This window comes from Sorghum bicolor, chromosome 3, assembly GCF_000003195.3.
Source record: "Sorghum bicolor cultivar BTx623 chromosome 3, Sorghum_bicolor_NCBIv3, whole genome shotgun sequence".
Taxonomy (NCBI): Eukaryota; Viridiplantae; Streptophyta; class Magnoliopsida; order Poales; family Poaceae; genus Sorghum; species Sorghum bicolor.
Window position 1 is genome coordinate 56,184,040 of NC_012872.2, and position 20,000 is coordinate 56,204,039.

General features: G+C 42.2%; 1 protein-coding gene across 8 annotated transcripts; it reads right to left on the reverse strand.

The window, feature by feature from the left end:
* On the reverse strand, positions 6,475–10,367 carry LOC110433850 (nuclear pore complex protein NUP214-like). 8 transcript variants are annotated; one of them, XM_021456698.1, is made up of 10 exons: positions 10,143–10,367; positions 9,821–9,934; positions 9,621–9,724; positions 9,318–9,492; positions 8,447–9,211; positions 8,086–8,238; positions 7,904–7,961; positions 7,418–7,551; positions 7,216–7,340; positions 6,475–7,118 (listed from the first exon to the last, which is right to left on the reverse strand). In XM_021456698.1, exons 5-10 carry the CDS (start codon positions 8,555–8,557, stop codon positions 7,013–7,015), a joined length of 687 nt encoding a protein of 228 aa, XP_021312373.1. In that variant the 5' UTR covers positions 8,558–9,211; positions 9,318–9,492; positions 9,621–9,724; positions 9,821–9,934; positions 10,143–10,367; the 3' UTR covers positions 6,475–7,012. The 8 variants fall into 8 exon arrangements, with proteins under 8 accessions (XP_021312373.1, XP_021312369.1, XP_021312370.1 ...); XM_021456694.1 differs by having other exon boundaries at positions 9,621–9,988; XM_021456695.1 differs by having other exon boundaries at positions 9,621–10,000.

Here is a 20,000-nt window from a genome sequence, read left to right on the forward strand (position 1 = left end):
ACGTTGTTCAATCCACCGCTATTGTGAAAGAAGTAGATGTCCAAGGTGTTCTCCTTCAGATGGATCTGGTAGGAAATTATATTGTTAAGCTCAAATGGTGAGTCTGAAGTCCTAGTGCCATCAATTTGGTCCCTCGGATCAACACGACTTCAACCCTTTGCCCCGCCGGCAAGTTGGCCATGTTTGATGGGACAAACTTTGCCAAGTGGGAACACTTGATAAAGAACTTTAGAATATTGTGAATATGGGTAGTTTAGTAATTAGTTATGGATTTATATATACTAGATGTGGCTACTGTTAGAGTTAGTCTTTGGAACCCTAATCTTATTTGCGCGCTCTAGGTTAGCTAAGTACTTCAGATAGGGAGAGGCTAGAGTAGAGATATTTGACCTCCTCTTGCTCTAGTTTTTTGATTCTAGTGGGGGCATAAAGGGTCAAAAGGAGAATTGCTGCAATCCTCAGGTTCATCTTGTTTCCTCCTTCATTTTCCCTTTTTGGTGATCTTACAGAGCCATTTTCGGTGATGTTTGATCTACTATTTTGGTTGATTTGTAGGTTTTTGGACCCTTGGAATTTATTAATATCATGGCTTGAATCTCAGCTCGTATCTCCAAAATTGCAATCTCCAAAAGTCCTCATTTCTATTTTTTTGAATTTCTTGAAAATCTTTGTGATAAGATTTTTAGGACGTCCTTGTTTGATATTTGAATATTTTTATAATAGTTGGAGAGACGATGAGAAGCAATTGGTGTATCTATGGCCGGTGGACCTAGAATATGAGAAGTGATGAGAGGCGATGGGAGTAAGACGATGGGAGATGATAGGCGTGTCTATGGTCGGTGGGCCATATAAGTCACGTCGCCTCCCATCACCTCTGAAATTGAGAGGATTATGACTCCAAATAGAGGAGTGGTAATTCTCCTTTTTGTAGTTCTTTTTTATGAAGGGTAAAAGGGTAAATGCACAATTGCAAAAGGAGTAGTATTGTTGGGATGTATAATTGAAGTAATATAGTTAGATAAGATTCTAGTTAGATTAACATTTTATTTCTAGGGTTCATCGAGGCCACTGAATCCTCCTCTGCTGCTGCCTAGCTCCCGCTGACATCAAGGCCACCACATCCTCCTCTGCCGCTGCATAGCTCCCGCTGGCGCTCCTGACCTCGTGCGAGGACATCCATTCCTTAGTTGCCAAGGCCACTGAGCTACGCAAGGAGGGGGAGTTGGATCTGGCGATGCAGTCTACGTGAAGAAGCCGGTGGCGGCCGCGGGCACGCCCGCTAACGAATCGTCATCCGCCGCCATAGTCACGCCTGCGCCCAATACGTCGTCCACCATTCCTACATCATCTCCGGCGTCATTGTCTATCCATGGGTGGACCTCGACGCATTGCACCGCTCTTGCATCATCTCCAGCGAGATCCGAGGCCAACCCCTCCTCACTAGCCCTCAGCTCCCCAACCGGGCACATATGGAGGCCGTGGTGAGTACGGATTGTACAACGCTAAACTACTCACAATGATCCTCTGCTTGCAAACGACAACCATCTCACTAAAACACATGTGCAGTACAAGACAATATATAAGAAGGCAACTGAAAGAGTACTGTTCCACAGATGATTAAGTTCGTTAATGAATAGACCCTGCCCACATTTTTTTGAGCAAACAAGGTACTACTGCACAGCAAGTTGCATACTCCCTCCATATTCAAAATAGTTGACGTTCTGAGCACCGGTGAAGAATTCGCAAAACCTGTCGTTCTGCGTTCGTAGATGCTTGCACGGACGAGTATACCCTTGGCTGCCGCCCGCTCCCGCTCGGCTCTGCCTCGCACAGAGCAAAAGAAAAAAGTGGGGCTTTTAGACTTCCAACCTGAGACGTAGCATTGAAGTCTCCATGCACTAGCCAATTGAGTTAGTTAACTTTTTTTTTATATAAGATGCAACTGCAACCATATTTATTAGGGGCAAAGAAGGAAAACTAACTCCTAATTAATGACTTCTTGGTTACCACAATTATGTTCTAAACGTTATGTTTTTTAGTATGGAGGAAGTATGTATTATTCTTCAGATATCCTACACAGTTACTAAATCAATGATGTTCAGGGGTGGGGGAGGGGGCAGTGGTGGGATAGGGGTTGAGGATTGAGAGGATCTTGTACAATGACGTTATTATCCTTCCACGAATTAAATCAAGAAAAAATGATATTTAGTGGAGACGATGAGAAGCGATTCCAACCATTGTAAAAGGTTGATATTTAGGTGCTACGAGACATTGGAAACGTAACTAGGCACTGCCTTTAGAAGATTTCCACAAGTACCTAGAAATCACAATTTTTGGGTTTCTTGCAAAACCTTATTTTGAGAGAGGAATTTGAAATTCCTATCCAAAATTTAACTTCCTTGGGATGATCTCGTGGGGATAGTTACAAAATCAGTTAGTCAAGGTGCGTGCAAAATTTTGTAATATTTGGTGCCCGTTTGAATTGATTTCTATTTTTTTCTTGGAGAAGACTGCAATCATTGTGTGGTACTGTGAAACCTTAAATTTTGCTGAACTTTGGTATTTTTGCTTATTGTTGGTGAGTTCTACTCTTTTCTGTTTCGCTTATGCAGTGTTTTAAGCTTTCTCTAATCAATCCTAAGGCCATCTTGTCACATATTGGCATGTGTGATCTTTCTGGTGTTGAAGTTCCAAGTTTTATCGAAGACTTCTGATTGACTCTCATTTAACCTTCCTTCGGTCGCCTTTTGAATTGACTATCTAGAGGTAATATTGTAAGTTGATACAAAGACGCTGAGGAGTTGGGGTTTTCTATCCAGAGTTCACAGAAGTCTGTCCATCGACCTTAATAGTCTGCCAATATTGTCAATGAGTGGTTATACGTCAATTCTTCGTGGTGATTTTCTTAGGTGGATTGGCAGACCGGGATATTCACCAGGGAATTTTGAGATCTTGACCGGAAATCACATGAGGGTTACATGTCAATGTCACGTCTAACGGTGCTACGCTACATGCCTATAGTCTACCAGGTGCTTTGATGCTGCTGAGCTCACATATTTTTGGATGCTTTCAGGTCACTAAATTGGATTTGAGTGTCCACATTGCGACTGGTTTACCTCGTCCTCGACTGCACAGGAATCGCGCGCCTTGCTCTGCATGACTGCATCCCTGAAGCAAAACCGCATATTCAGTAGGCTTTTATGTTCCACTTATTCAAATATGTACATATTTTACAAAGTTATCATGGAGTTTACAGGCCACTCCTAGGCGAGCTTAGTGTCCTAGCGCGTCACCGAAGATCGTGCACCATTGATCCGCTACACATTTCTTCCTTCTCGGCAGTCTGGCTCTCCATTGCTCCGCTTCTCTCCTGCTGCCAAGCAGCAGCTGTTGGGTGGATGTTCTCTCATTCTGAGAAGGTGGATGTTCGCTCATTCTGAAAACAAGTGCATTTCTCATTAAATTACACACAAATTGTGTAATTAGTTTTTGTTTTCGTCTATATTTAGTGCTCTATGTATGTGCCACAAGATTTGATGTTACGAGGATTCTTAAAAAGTTTTTGAATTTTAAGGTGAACTAAACAATGCCTTGATCATTCGAATTTATCAAATTGCTTCGTGTTTTGTGTGCGGTCCGTCAATTCTATGGAGAGAGTTCTAGAATTTGGGCCTCGTGTGGACAGTGCAGGCCACCACCATTCCATTCGTCAAATAATTCGGTCGTGCTCTGATGGACGGCACGTACTGCTCCGTGCACGATCGATGGATCCAAGACTCCAACCGACCATCGCGGCCGCCGTGCATGCGAAGGGTTGCTAGTGCCGTCGAGGAAAATGCCCTCGCGGAAGGAGTTAAGTTCGATCTCCAACTGCACGCACCTCTGCTTGCTGCCGGCCATTCTTTTTGCAAACTCATGAGGGCTCCCTGACCCGACCCGACGAACACTAATTAGTCAGGGACCCAGCCTAAAACGTGTTGTTACCTCTATACGTTTGGCTGATAAGTCATGGTAGAAAGTAGTGTTTGTTGATGATTTGTTGCAATAGAAAAACACTCAAAGCGAACAAGTAAGCCGTCAGCACGCGGGGCCGGCAGGGGCTGGCCATGCGGCCAAATTAGGACGAACGGTCGGTCAGAACGACACGTACACGGTTGCCTCTACGCGGCAGCAATGCTGGACGCAGAAACATGCATGGATCAAGCGACAGGTCCTGTGTAACGTTACATTTTTTTTCGTCGGATGATATGTGGTCAGATCGAGACTGACGTTTCTACGTACGTACGTAGTAGTATGTAGTACTACAATGCAAGTTATGTTCACGCTGCCGTTTTCTTCTCCGGCCTGTTTTTCTCCCCCTCGTACATGCACATGTTTCTGTGGGTCAACAGCGAAGTACATTCATAGTTTCAAACACCACGTACATTCTTAGCTTCAAACAAGCACATTCTGTTTGGAGGAGAGACGTGTAGACGTACGACTTTCCATCAGTATTAGTTAGGTTTGGTATTTTGAAACTACAACATCGAGAAAAATGTGCGGGTGGGTGTCATGGTGTGTGTACCAACGGTTAGCACCGACCGTCACATTTGATACTAATGGCAATGCATTTCTCTAAGTCCATAAGAATAGTTAAATTATTATTGAATTTGAGAATTATCGATGCTATTTTGGTTTTGGATACTGATGATCCTCCCTGCGTTATTGTTGTAGGAGCTCTTTTCTTTGTTTTGGCAAGTGATGTGAGTACCTCTTAATCTCATTCTAAATCCTGCATGCTGTTATGCTGTTTTGGCAAGTGATGTGAGTACCTCTTAATCTCGAAGTCGCCTTCTCATAGACGATTACAAGGTGGAGAAAAGCTATTAATTCCCATTGTGTTTTGTCTCTTAGTTGCAACCATTTCTTTCGCATTGTGCCGCTTGTTTTGACATTACAAGGCTGGCATGTCTTATGAGAAACGTTTGAGCTGTTCTATTATCAAGTAGTTCACTATGTTGTTTCTGAAACAATATTTTTCTGTAACAGAAAGACATGTACCCCTCTTTTCTGTTCCTGTCTAGTTTTTGCTTAATCCTTTTTCGTGTTTTGAGCAGTTCAATTTGTGAGCTACTATTCCATTTCTATTTCAGAATCAACAGCAGCAGCTGCATTTTTCTAGCATTTCAGGTTCAGTTTAGTAATGCAGTCTCCTCATTCAACCTTTTAGGCTGACTGGAAGTTTTAATTCATCGCCTTTCTTCAATGGTTTAAGATCAACAAATTGTTTGGGTCAATTGCGCTTTTCATTGCCGTATGCAATAATTGTTTGTAAGTTCATTAGTAGCACATCTCAGTGGATGTCAATCAATAGCAGAAGGACCCTAGCAGAAGCATATGACCAACAGGTAAGCAAGTAAGTGGCAAGGTTCAGTTTTCAGCCTGTCAACTATTGTTTTCTTGCTTCACTGACCTGCCGAAGATGAATCCGAGGAAAAGACATTGAAGATGACGATAGCTTTAGAACATGAAGCCAAGGTGGTGGTGGCCGCATCAGAGGAGGTGTAGCAAGACGGTAAAGTTTTCTTTGCCCTTGAGGGCATGTGCCCTCACTCTCCTACACATTGGATTCGCTTTGAAAAGTGTGCAAACACACATCTCAATGCGAATCTGCTTTGAGATGTGTGTTTGCACACTTCTCAATGCGAATCCAATGGGTGAGAGAGTGAGAGCATATGCCCTTAAGGGCAAAAAAAACCGCGTTCCAAGCAAGACGAACCGAAAGGTGAGAGGATTTCATTTCCCAGATGGACTTGCTTCTACTGTCCAATTATTGGTGGACAGATTGTTTATGCTAGTTTAGTTATCATGTAGCTGCTATCTCAGATGTGAAATGTGATGAGCCAAAGGAGGAGAAGGTGCAGCAAGAGGAACAAAAAGTTAAGGATTTCACTGACCCAATTGCTTTGGTTCCACTACTCAATTTTTTTGGAAGGAGAAAACAAAGAGGAACAACTAGAGGAGGGTGAGGAATGTAAAATTTATTTTTGCACTCTATGTTATCCTAAAAGTTTCAAAGTTCCTTGTTTGCTTTGCAATTTGTAATTTACTGTTACCATAGGCAAACCACAAGTTTCCATAGTCATGGCTTCTTTGTCCATCAAAATTAAAGAAGACCACCATATGGCATTGTCAAGCAGATCGGTCCTCTGATAAAATAATAGGAGAGTGAATCTAGAGTTAAGTTCCTTCAATGTTGGAGGACAATGATGCTGAATAGTTGTAAAACATAACATTACTATTATTCTAATGTTTATGATTTTTCCATAGACTAGGTAGCGTGCCCGTGCGTTGCTACGGAATAACTAAACTTTTATATTAAAAACACACGTATCGCACAATAAGACAATAATACTATAAAATTTAAATACTCATGTTAAAGTGATATTAATCCAAAAAACAAAGTACGTGAAATTAACAAAAAAAACAAGTATGTGAAATTAATACAGTCACAGCGTCGCAGGCTTATCGACTCCACTGTATAGACCTTTTCCATATTTTTGTCTCGACATTTAACAAATAGGCGATGCCTCACCACATTTATTTTTGTTGACTAATAAGCCCTGTGTTTTTTAAGAAAACATGTGATAGAGAGGCATTGTTGTTTTAAACTTTTTTTTACATCATCACTAATCCAATTGAAGAGAGAGAGGACCAAAATTGAAAAACAGTACACTATTAGAGCCGTTCGGCAACCGCCCCCAATTTAGGTTTGAATCAAAAGCCTTACGAGGCGGCGCGCGTGACAGCCGCCGCATAGCGCAGTCAGGCTCAGGCAGCTGAGGCAGTGCGGGCGGCGCGCCCCGCGGGACCGGCGGCGCACCGCGCGGCCAAGAAAGTGAAGCGGCGCGTGGGACGGCCAGCGCGCGAGGGAAACTCCCGCCTCCCGCAGCCAGCATTCCGTAAAAAATTGCTTTGGAGTCATTGGATCTTGAACGGAGGTGTGAGATGGATCGAAAGTTACACCGTGACTTCATGAAGCAAAGTCACTGAATTCTGATCTCGGCCGGAACGCCCCCGGCGTTCGCGACCCCACCTTCGGACCTCGGCCCGTGCTCGCGGCCGCTCGCCGCCGCCGCCTGCCCAGTGCCCAGTGAAGCATGGGTGAACTCCACAAACCAAACACGCCATAAATGTGTATAAAATTTGTAGCAAAATGGTCTAACAGTTAAATACCTCAACCTTGTCTTATTAGAATAAACAACTCTTCGATTAGAAGCCACTCTTCCTGTTTCACTGGATCTGTTCATCTCCAGATTATTGAAGTGCCTCTCCAACTCGACCAGCTGATTTGTCAAATTCTGTATGACAAAGGACTTATTATTCTCTCTGATATCATACAAACAAATAAGTTAGTCAGAATGTTAGATACTGATACTTGGTTAGCTTTGAGGATAATTTGTCTCTTCACTTCGAATTCTGGACTCAATTTCTGGCGGTTCCATATATCCCAGTACTGATTATCTGAAGACTGGCTAACAATTCCCTTCATGTAAGTTTGCCTAGTAGAAACTGAAGAGAACAAAAAAATAATGTAACATATCAGCCCACGTTTTCTGTGGCATTCATTTGTAAGTGATCCAATGAAGCAAATTTAACATAGCTATTAATCAAGAATAATCACTTGTATTTCTTCAAAATTATATCCAGACCATGTTGGTATCAATAATTGCATATGTACTTTTCCTGATCACACACAAACAATGACAAAAATGACATGAAATATTTATCCTGCAAACGCATATCATTTTGATCAAATAATTTCTTTCAGGTGTGAAGATATGTAAGGAAGGGGGAGAAAAAGGATGTGCCCTGTTCTACCTACTTACTAAAAAGATAGCCAAAAGAACATTGAATGTCTCACCTTGAAACATCTTGTTCCTCATATCTTCAATTTTTGAACATTGTTCCTCTACTTTACCCTGGGGATTAAAACAAGCTACATTTAGCAATTTTTTTATAAGAGAGGAATGAACAGAACCACAGACAGACAGTTGAGGAGGAAGAGTTGGGGGGGGGGGGGGGGCGCTCGCAATTATGATATACCTTGAAGACCTGCAACAACTCCAAAAGGTTTTGCAAGCCATCCTCAAACATAGAAAAAGGACGCTGCTGGAAGGTTATGCAGGCATCTCTGAAACCACCATCCTTTTCTATATATGCTAGTAGGACATCTAACTCCTTCGTCATTTCATTTATCTGTAACGAAGGGGACAAACTTTAGAGTCGGAGACAGACAAGATGCCAAAGTATACGTATGTAGGTGATGCTCCATGAGACAGCAAATAAGATGTGCCCTTATTACTTTAAAGTTCCTTGCAATGATAATAGTATTTCCTAGAGGTCTGAGGAAAGTAAATAAAGGTAGAAAAACAATATAATAATTAAAGATGTTCAGTTGTTTTACACTGTAAAACTTTTTAGACAAGTCTTGTGCAGAATCGAATCTTGTGCCCATCTTGGAGTTTCTAGAATAGTCTGCTAGTACTTGTGTCCTGACGTTATGTGATTTGCCCATAGATCGGTGTGACGGAGGTGATCCATGCAATGATTGAGGTGCTTCAGAGTTTCATGTCCGAAATCCACTTGATGAAGATCCAATTGGGGAAGGTTTAGCAGGAGATATCGATGGTGAAGGTGCAGAGCTTAAGGCAACTGGAGCACCAAAAAACTTTTCTATCAGCGGTGTAGCTGATTTGTGGCGAATGAACTCCAAAACCAACCTCATTCCTTTCTCCAATCTTGGCAGGGACAGATTCACTCGAAGTGAACAATGAAGACTTGAAACCATAGACATCACCATCTTTATTGGAGTTTTGAAATCCACCAAATATTCCCACTGATTGAGCTGAATCAAAGCCTTCTTTACCAGTTTGGCTGTTTCCAAAACTTCTGCTGCTTGATTGCAAGGAAGGAGCTAATCCATTAGGTGCATTGCCTCCTGTTGGATTCATACCTTCATTATTGACAGTATAAAAACTGGAAGATATTGTAGGTTTTGTGTTTCCTGTTAATGCTAAGCTAGGCAAAGCTGCAAGTGGAGTAGTCACATTCACTTGCTTGGTGTCTAAGGGCTTCTTATTGGAAGAGATAAGCAATGAATTGCCAGTTGTTTCCTGTTCTTTTGAAGCTAAGCTACTGTTTTTCACATTCATTTCCTGCTGGTTGCTACCTGCGGATATAACATAAGGGAACTTTATTTTTCGAAAGCACTTGGAGAAACAAAAAGATAGCTTATCAAAGTGCAACCTAGAAGCTTTTGGCTAACATCCTTTTACCTTTTTGTGCACTCGAGGGCTCAGCACCATGTTCTGTGAGAGTACTCTTAGATACTGAACCTGTAACACTTGGAGTCAACTCCTTTCAGATACAGTTGCGGGTGAAATATGTTTTTCATCATAGTCCTCATTGGTAGACACAGTAGCATGAGGTAAATCAGAAGGGTCTGAAATCCTAAACAATATACAGTGTCAATACAAAAATGTTTCTCCAACAGAAGTTCAATATTTAGAAGTTAAAGTAGCTAAAGTGACCAATTTTTCACAATATTATGCTGACAAGTATAAACAAACAATATTTACCTGGCGAGGTAATATACAGCTAGTTTGCCTTCACCAGTCAAACAGAGTAGAATATGTTGAGGGGCAACCTCCTTTTGTTCAGGTCCAACTGTTACAGTGATCAACTGCGGCGAGATGCCTCCACAATGGAGAAACGATCATAGCTCCATGAAATTAGGTGCTGGAAAGTTCCAAACAGGACACTGCAACAAAAAAACAACCTTCATCTCCTTCGTGTTGTTGGCGATGAGCCTAACTATGCAGCTTCAGAGCACATCCACCTTCTCCTGCCCTTGCTAGATCTGAGCAACGGGGGCGAGGTCAAGGGCAGGAGTCTGCAGCATGCATGTTCATCAAGGACAATAGAACAAAGCTTATCCGCAAGAGCTCTGTAAACAGAACTGTATTTTTAGTGAAGAAAACAATTAGAGCATTTTGAAAGTTGTCACTATAATTGAGACCCAAATGAAAGGAAACTGTGAAATTTATATCAAATTCACAAAAAAAAATCAACGAGAAATTAAAATTTGTACCATATACTACCTTGAGGCTATTTCAGTGAATACATGGTGGGCATCATCTCTGTCATACTTCACAAATACAATCTCAGCAAGAAGTTCATAAGCCCTGAATTTCTAATACCCTTCATGACAGAACATGACACAGGTGAGCAAGCAAAAGCGGCAAGGGCGAAACACACACACACAAACACCAGATCGGATGTCCCTGCCCTGGCATCCTTCGTATTCCATCTTTCTGTGAAGGAGATTAGGGATGACATTATGGAAGACAAATAAGGAATCACGAGGTAGTATCGAGGTAGATCGAGATCGCTAGAGCGTTGAGGAGATGCACTGGGGCTAGACAGTGGAGGCTTCGTCATCGTCATCTACGATGGGATCGTCATCCACGACGGGTGTAGATGTCAGCACCCTCCATTCCCAAATCCATGACAGGAGGACAGGAACTCGTGTCTGATGAGATGGCCACGCTCGAGGATGCCCGCTCTCAGAGGAGCTCGTCCTCGCCGTGCTCCGCCACCGCCCGCAGGGTCACCCTGACAGCGACGCCCTCCCGCTGCTCCGTCGCGAGCTTCTCCAGTGTGAGGCTGTGTAGGGCGGCAGCGGCCACGATCTCCCCCGCGGGCGTAGATGCAGTATGTAGGGAGGGAATCACTTACGTCAAGGGAGGGGATCGGGGCGCTCGCAACGGTGCGTCCGCGGACGCTCGTGGTGGCGGTTCCGCGGGACGCCGGCCGCGGACGCTCGTGGCGGTGGTCCCGACGGCGGGGATTGGGGCGCGCCTCCTGCGGATCGGAGGGGACGTCTGCAGACGCTCGTGGCGGCGGTTGCTAGGGATCGCAGGGCGGCGGCCGCGGATGCTCATGGCGGCAGTCCCGACGGCTGTTGTTGCGCATCACGGGGGATCGGGGCACGCCTCCTGCTGATCGGAGGGGATCAGGGCGCTTGCTGCGGATTGAAGGGAGCGGGCGTGGTAGAAAAGGTAGATCGCAATGATCGGGTATTTCCTAAAACGGCGACGCAAACGCACAGGGAGAGACAGACGGATGAAAACAAAAGTCGCACTAAAAGTTGTCTACTCTTCAGTCTTTTTAGTTGTATGTATGTAGAAGACATGTGAATCTTAATGAATCTCATTGTTTATTGTATGATAATTACTGGAGTTGCAATGTAATTGTTCAAAAAGAAAAACATCGGAATATCACATTCTTATTTTTTTTGTTTTTGAGGATAATTAAGTCAATGTCACTAAAAAAGATTTCCCAAATCATATAATTGGTTTGCATTGCGATGTGTTGAGCTATAATGACCAAGTCTTATGTAGGGAACCATCTTTTGGATGTTTTAGTTGATATATATTTCATTTCTAATTTGCATGTATCTAAATATTGTCGTTGTGTTAGCACATACGCTATACTAGTCTAATAGAAATAGCACAGCTACAGTACATGTACCTGATAGATAACAAGGTAGCAATAGATGGGGAACACTTACCCCCTGCGACAACAAGACCTCGAACCCCCAAATCAAGGAGATCTATGGACGAGCGATTACAGATCAACATCTACATCACACTTATTAACGACACCGATGACATCGACTACAAGCTCCTCATGATGATCATTACCCTGTGGTATGTTGTACTTGGCTGCCACACCATGTGCCTCGCAAGCGCCATCCTTAGCACCGACAATCACATGCTCGTCAACACAGGCATGACCCACCACTTCATTCACATCAAGCTCCTCATCAACCTCCTAGAGCACCGCATAACACTAGCTCCATCATTGGAAGCAACAACAAAGTACCTCACCAAGCTACAACATTTGCTATACTTCTCTAGATCAACACAGAGATCTTCAACATCAATAGCCACCTTCGTGAACAACTCCATCAACAACTTTGCCACATACATACTACATGATGGCATCACCAGCAAGCTTTAGTAGATCAACATCATTAGAGAAGTCTCACCCTACAATAAGTTATCAAACGACAACATTTCAACTTGGCTCGTGGTGCAATGTGAGGGCATGCTGATTGAAGAAGGGGAGAGCAGTGCCACATGACTGATGAGGGCCCAAGGCCTAATCGCCCTAAGCTGTACTAGTAGTAGTGGTGCCTAGGAAGCCACCATTTCTGATGGCATGGCAGCGTTAGCTTGGTCCATGGGCCAATGGATGTTCTTCCTCAACGGTTGTCTTTACATACCTACTGCATCACCCATTCTAGCTGACATACTATAGGTGTCCCTACATGTTGGACCAAGACGCATGGAATTACTGGCGCTCAGCTCGCACCTACTTCTGCCTACAGCACATGATAATGGTGCATCGATGGGCATCCTCCTTGGGCACACATGGCCTTCATCGAGAACCTGGGCTAATAGATCATCTGCATCGACAACATCCTCATAACCCTACACCCTGACCTTGACCTACATTGCCTGCCACCCAGTGAGTTTGACATGGGCCACTACAACTTTGGCACCATGCTAGGTTTGACGATACCACTGCCTTTGCACCTAGCACTATGACTTGGCTATGAGTCCTAGGTTACGTCATCTCGAACACCACCATTAGTGCTAATGACAAACCAAGGATGCAACACAAGGATGCACTACATGGAAAAAGGGAGAGTGATGTCACATGTACAATCTGGACCATTGCCCTTAGCAAGACAAGTGGGTCAGCAAAGGGCCAACAAGGAAGGCAAGGCACCCCTAGCACCTTTGCTACCATCATATATCACCACTATCAAGCTACCTTATCGAGTCTTAGTAGATTTGGAAAGAGTGAGTTAGTTAAGGGAGTGAGTTTTAGTTTGATAGGAAAGAAGAACCCAAATCCTATAAGGATCTCCTAGGTTGCTTAGAGGTCAAGTCTTGCTGGTACTACAAATACTAGGAGGATGTAATCATTCAGAGCAATAAAGAAATAACCGAAAGGCTTATCATTCCTCTCTCTCTCTATCTCTCTCTCTCTCTTCTATTCTATGCACCTCTTCCTCCTTCTATGCTGCTGCCATCGCCCGTGCTACCCATGCCACTACCCTGACCCTAGCCACCCTTAACCCTAGCTATTGCCTCCCACGCTGCCACTGGTGACCCTCTCGGTCATGCTTGTTACAGCAGCATTTTACAAAAATATTGTGAAAGGATCTAAATAGTGCCTAGAGAGGGGTGAATAGGTGTATCTAAAAAAAGTTCTACATAAGACACGAAGAAACTTATTAGCAACTATCAAAAGTGCCAACAATTTGGGTTAGCACAGCCGACGTGTCAGCAATGCCGATGAGGAGAAGGCGATGAGGCAAGCTCCATGGACATTTCAGGGTCCATGGAGAGGCCTCCATGTCCACAGTGCACTCCTCACCCATGGGGTAGGGAGAGGTGCCACCAAAGGACAGAGATGGATGACCTCATCAACAACATGGGCACAATGCATATTGAGCAAGAAGCAACATTGCAATTCACACAACAAAATGTCCAACTTATGCAGGCGATACAAAATGAGGAAGCCCAACATTAGACCGGATGGTTCCAACATTATCCGCCACCACAGTGAGCAAGAGCCAAGCTTGGGGGAGATCCTCTCTCCCACTAAGGTAAGTATTCTATCTTAACATTTTGCATTCTAGCTATTTATTGCATTTAAAAAATACCTAAAAATTTGCTTATGTATTTCTCTTAACACATATGCTTCATGTATGTTTATCTTCCTCTTGGAAATGATGACTAGTTGCTTTGTCAATGTTTCTTTAGTACCTAGTATACAACTTAGTGTTTTTCTAAGTATGGATTACTTAGCTCTCTTAAACCACCTTGAACCTGAAAACTTTGGGGGTTGCAAGTGCTAGAACTAAGTCTATGTTGTTGGGAGACATGAGATAGTGAGATTAGAGCTGTTATAATATTGTTCTAAGCATGCTTGATTACTAGAGAATTATTCTTAAAATGATCAAAACCTTAATTGTTCCTTAACGGTGATGAATCCCTACCATAGCCATATATGCTACACATGTTTACAAACCTTCCACATAGGCTATTTGCTTTGTGTTGAGTGTTGTTAAGTCTTGTTGACCCTAGTTTAGAGACTTGTCATGCTCCTAAGATCAAGATCACTCCCACGCCACACATATATACGCTGCTCCTACATTAGAAATATGCAAAATCATGCCTTCCATTTCCACAAATAGGTCGCTCCATGTTCTAAGAGTTAGAAAATCTCTCTAAACATGGTTCAATAGATGAGACATAAGCAAAATGGTTAGTCAAAATAAATATATAGATGGACACATAAAAGTCCATGGAAAAAAATGCTAGCCCTATCTCAAAAAAAGATCTTATCAAATAAAGGAGCAACCTAATCCACCACATACCACAACGTGCACATCTTGATCTAGAGGTATGACACTTTCTTCAAGGATCCAAGCTTTGGCTTCACAACATATTCAAAGTATGTCATCTCCTTTTTATCCCTACGTACCTTGAGCTCCACATAAGCCATTTTAGAGATAGGAAGAAATAAGGAAAGGCAACTCTTACCATATACCTTGGTGAGGAATCATACAACACTTGAGTGACATGAGAGAACCACATGAGGAATATTAAATTTTCTTTTGAAAAATATTGCAAAACCTCCGGTATGAAATTTGCTAGGAACAAGAAAGTTAGTGTTCAAGTCAAACTGTTCTATCTTTCAACCACCTAAGACAAAGGAAAAACCATAAGCACCATAGAGGACTAAGGTAATACGGGTGAGCTTTCATAGCTAATTTTTCCATTCAAAGAGAAGAACTTTGTTGTGCACGTGGTACTCTTGAAATGTTAACATGTAACAATATCTGATCCACCGAGGCTAAGTTTGATTATTTGCTCGGGACAAGCAAAGGTTAAGCTTGGGTGATCTGTTGATGGTGAATATACCATAGAAATTCACACTCAAAACACCATCAACATGCCTCGATTTCAAGGAAGAATAAACATCATGAGCATATTTTATCAATAATTAGTTCCACTTGTACTCTTAGCTTGTGATTTTAGGAATACACAAAATAGAGCTTAGGAGGACCCCAAGAGGGGGTCGGCCAACCTCTAGGTGGGCCCAACCTAAGCTGAGCTTTAGGCATGATCCATGTGATGACCCCCTAGAGTCCATTTCCACAGATCAAAGTGTATTTCCATTCAACAGCGGAAGATCAAGTAGTAGTAGTTAGTCTAGAGTGGGAGTTAGAGTTGAGTCAAGCGAAGCTCGAGGTCTCCAAAGTTGTCTTCTAGAGAGTCTGATATAGATCTTGTATGTTTTCTCTTTTGTAAGACTTTCCTTTTATTAATATCTTATTCTTTCTTTACTTTTCTCGGTATTTACTTAAGTATTTACTTAGTGCAAGTCTATAGTCACTATAGTCTTGTTGTGTGCTTGTCTTAGTAGTATAGTTGTCTTAGTTGGAGTGGTTTCCTATACCAACTCCTTGTGTGCGTATCATTGTCCTATCTTTCATAGGAGCTTTAGCTATTTGCGCATTCGCTAGAGTTGTGAGAGTTAGTGTAAGCACGATACTTAGGCTAAGGCTCATCGTTGGTGGTCACTGGTTTGGATGGACAGTAGGAGCACACTAGCGGGATGTGATAGGTCCTGCCCGACATTAGGATTTCTTCTCATGTACAAACTAGTTCTTTAAAAGGCAGGGCACCCATAAGAGTATAGTCACTTAAGCAGGGGTTTTGTCTCCTACTTTCTCGTCTATCCCCCTCACACAAGTTGTAGGAGTCAGTCTAGCTAAGTCATTTATATATTAGGATTAAGCCATAGGAGTAAAGTTAGATACATAGGAGTCCTATACTCACTCATTGTCCTCCCACCTAGCTAACTCTCTACCAGTTATCTTAGATTAGGATCTTTGCTACCTTACTTATCTATCCTTCCTATCATTCACTTAACCCCTTCTTCGGTAGTTGATACTAGATTATAATAGACATAAGGATCTCTATTCCCTTTAATTAAACATTTCTAGCACTACTTTCCCTTGGAATAAAATAAATAACGATACATTAGAATACTTATCCATGGTGAAGTGCTACATCAGTATATTCTGTGCACTTACGAAATAATTCAATAGATACAAGAAGTACCCATATAGGCATTTCTAGTGCCGTTGCTGAGAGTAGATTTAAAACTCTATTCTTAGTAGCAACGCTAAGACTTGCCAACAACTGCCAGCATCTATGAGAAATAATCTACAAGTGCTTAAATGAACATTATGATACTAATAACTTACAACACCACTTGCTAGTGGTAATATGAAGATGTTAGGCCACTTTCTTGACATCAAGAATCCTCCAAATCATAGATCAAGACCAAATGACAAAGAGACAAACAAATATAGCATGTTAGAAACAAATATTTATCCCAAGGTTTGGCAACCCCACTTTGGAGCTCCTACTTCCCCATTATTGTGGTGACCACAAAGGTCGAAGTCTCTTTCACGTCCTTGCCTCCCTTAAAGAAACCACAAAGATCACCTGAGTTTTCCACTAAGCGATCGAGGGTAATACAAACTTCTCAAAGCTCTTCCACAAGATGGAAGCTCTTAGGTGATGCCTAGCAGGCTATGATTCCAAGAACCCAAGAGTAATAGACACAAATCCCACTAGCTTGATGAAGAAAACAAGTTCTCAAGCTTGCAAGGATGACTTTCTCACTCGATCCACTCTTCTATTACTTGAATCCGTGGGGAATCAAAGTTAGGAGCAAAGAGGAGAGGAGAGAGTTCTTGAGTGCTTGGGCACTATTGGAGTCATGAGGTATGAGCAAAGAATTAGTGGTTCATTGTTAGAATGAGGGAGAGAGCTATTTGTACTTAGAGCAGAAAAGTGACCATTTGTCACACCCAATTTCAAGGATAAAATTGAATGCATAAACTCATGCACTCCTAGGGAACAATCACACATATAAGTCACAAATTACATATCATCATCATAGTGTTTAAACAAACATAGTCAAGACAACATATAGTCTGATAGAACAGTGTAAACGAAATAAGATAACTCTCAAAGGCCATCACACAGGGAGGTCGACTAATGAAGCACAAGCCTAAAAGTCCTTAGGAAAGTCCTCATAGCCACCTCCATCTATTACCCATCTGGGATTTTTATCCAAAATAAATATAAACAGGCATGAGTACATTTCATACTCCACAAGCATAACATGGGGATTCATGAGGCTCAAAAAGGTTAGACTCAGGTTACTATATTAGAATTTTAGTAGGTCGACATTTTAGCATTATTTTATGTTAAGATATGCTTAAGCTCCCAAATAACCCATTTGGTCGATTGCCTGAACCATAGTGAATCACTAAATCAACATTATAACATCACCATTATTCATCAAGTATAACATCATTATAGGTAACCAGTTATTATGTGAGTTTTCTAGGCCATTCATGACCGTGAGCATGACTGTTATAATAGTTTCACTCTGCAGAGGTGGTTTCACCATGAGTCGTGTTGCCCATATGCTCGAGGTCCGTCGACCCCCAAACACTTCTCAGGTGAGCAGGCATGGTACACTACTGTCACACCCTGGCTTTTAAAATAAGACCAGAGTCGTCATATGTGTGTCCAGGATGTCCACACATACAACAAAAGAATAGAAATATCAGAAACAATGTTATATATAGCGGAAAACATATGTATATTAACACTTACAAACATCAGAGTACGCGGAAACAGTAGCTAAACTTCTTAGGCTCCATTCTTCTCAGGGACAGTTGACTGGGGGCTCCGTACACCAAGCACTTCTGATATACTTCTAGAAAACTTCATAGCATCTTTATCCTTCTTCTGAGAAGCACTTTACTACACACTGGGGGGTGGGGGAAATGGCAAGGGTGAGTTCATGTCGAACTCAACAAGTACAGGCAGAAAGTATAATGACATGCAAGGCTTAATCAAAGGAAAAGCTAACACTGTTTAACTGCAGATGAGCTTTTAAGTTGGTACACTTTTATTACAATTCTTTTATTAAACAACCTATTACTAGTGGTGAGTAGAATATCCCAAACCCTTAATTAGATGGAAGTAGATTAACCATTTTATTAATCATCATCATCATTATTATTACCGAGGTAGCAACCTCAGATAGTAACTCAGGGTAGCAACCCCATTAAGGTCATGGAATAGCAATCCCAATTTAGAACACAAGATAGCAATCCTGCCAACACGGAATAGCCATTCCGCCAAAGCACGAGGTAGCAACCTCAACCAAGTTTCGCCTCCAAGTATCCAGTGAATCCAATTTGCTCATCAAGTGAGGGTTTGGGCCGCTCGTGAACGTGAGCACAGTTGATATATCAGTTTTACACTCTGCAGAGGTGTGCACATTCACTCCAAGTCGTGATTCCCATTCGCCCGGGGTCGCGACTCCCCAAAACACTACCAAGGTGAGCAGGCAGGGTTTCACTACGAGACCTTTCACAGGGTCTAACTAATAGGATGCCACTCGTAAGTTTTTGCCGGGGCACGCGGCAGCCGTGCCCATAGCAATGGGACCCTGAACTGACCGACCTCTTAATATAAATACCCAAGCTACTTCCTTACGCCTACCCGGAAAGTAACACCCTACCAGTGGAGGTCCTGATAATTAGTCAAGCCAGAGCCATATAGCTTGGAGCTGCACTGTATGTCCCAGGGGGCCGCTCCCTGACTAAGTCCTTACGGAGAGCAGAGACGGGTACGCCCGGCAACCGGGCCAACCAACAATACCCGCTCCCCCTTTTCTCAACAAACCACAATGCTCGCAAGCACCGCAACATCTCCGTCACCGAAGTGACCATTGTTCATCATTTAAACATTAATCATCATTGAAGAATTCATTAGGCAAGATTATTACTTTTGTTATCATATAGATTAGATGAGTAGAGCAGCTAAACATAACTACTGTTTACTATTCTACCCATGTATAAAACCCAGGAGTACAAGGAATATAGTAGAAGACTAGTCAGGTCCTTAGGGTTTGCAGTATTAAGACACATGCAATGAAAGTAAATGTATTTAAAGTTCATAGGTACAATATGATCAAAGGGTGCCTGCACTTGCCATTATTCCCAGTGTATATCTGCTAAGAATTCTATGGCTTCTTTCTTCTGATCTCGAACTTCTGCTTCGACTGTCGGTCCTTAGCTCCTAGTCTTCACTGTTGACGAACCACGCTTCTTCTACTCGTAGCAAACAAGCAACACAAATAGACAAACAAACATTCATGACTAAGAACAAGCATCAATCAAAAGAAAAACTTAGAAAGAGCGCACTAAACGACACGGCTTGTTGCTACGATCGTGACAACGCAAGAACGATTAAGAACGGAGCTATCGTTAAACGAACACGACTATCGAGGCTCGTAGTGAAACAGAGAAGACGACTATACGTTGGTCGTATCTTAAGAAAACAGGTGATGGGTTATTCAAAGAAATATCTGAAAGTTGAGTTGATCAAATTATAAATAATTATAAAAGTTGGAGTTAAACTTTAGTCATAACCTAATTACAAACCATTCTTCATCACTTAAGTCAGTTTACTATTTATAATTAGAAAACAAGGAATTTGTGACAAGTTAAAGAGAGCATTCATGAAATAAGATTAGATTAAGTAGATCACAACTAAAAAGGCATTTAAGATGGCATAGAACATACTAATACTTATTTTATGAAAAAGATCAGAGATTTATTAACCCCTAAGTTGCTTTTGATTTCAACGATCATTGAATAAGAATTTACAAAATAACATTTATGATGAAATCTAAAGGCATCAAACATGGTGAACATTGCTACTAATGCATAGTTTACGTCGTTATGAAACTAACGCAACAAGAACGGGCTCAAA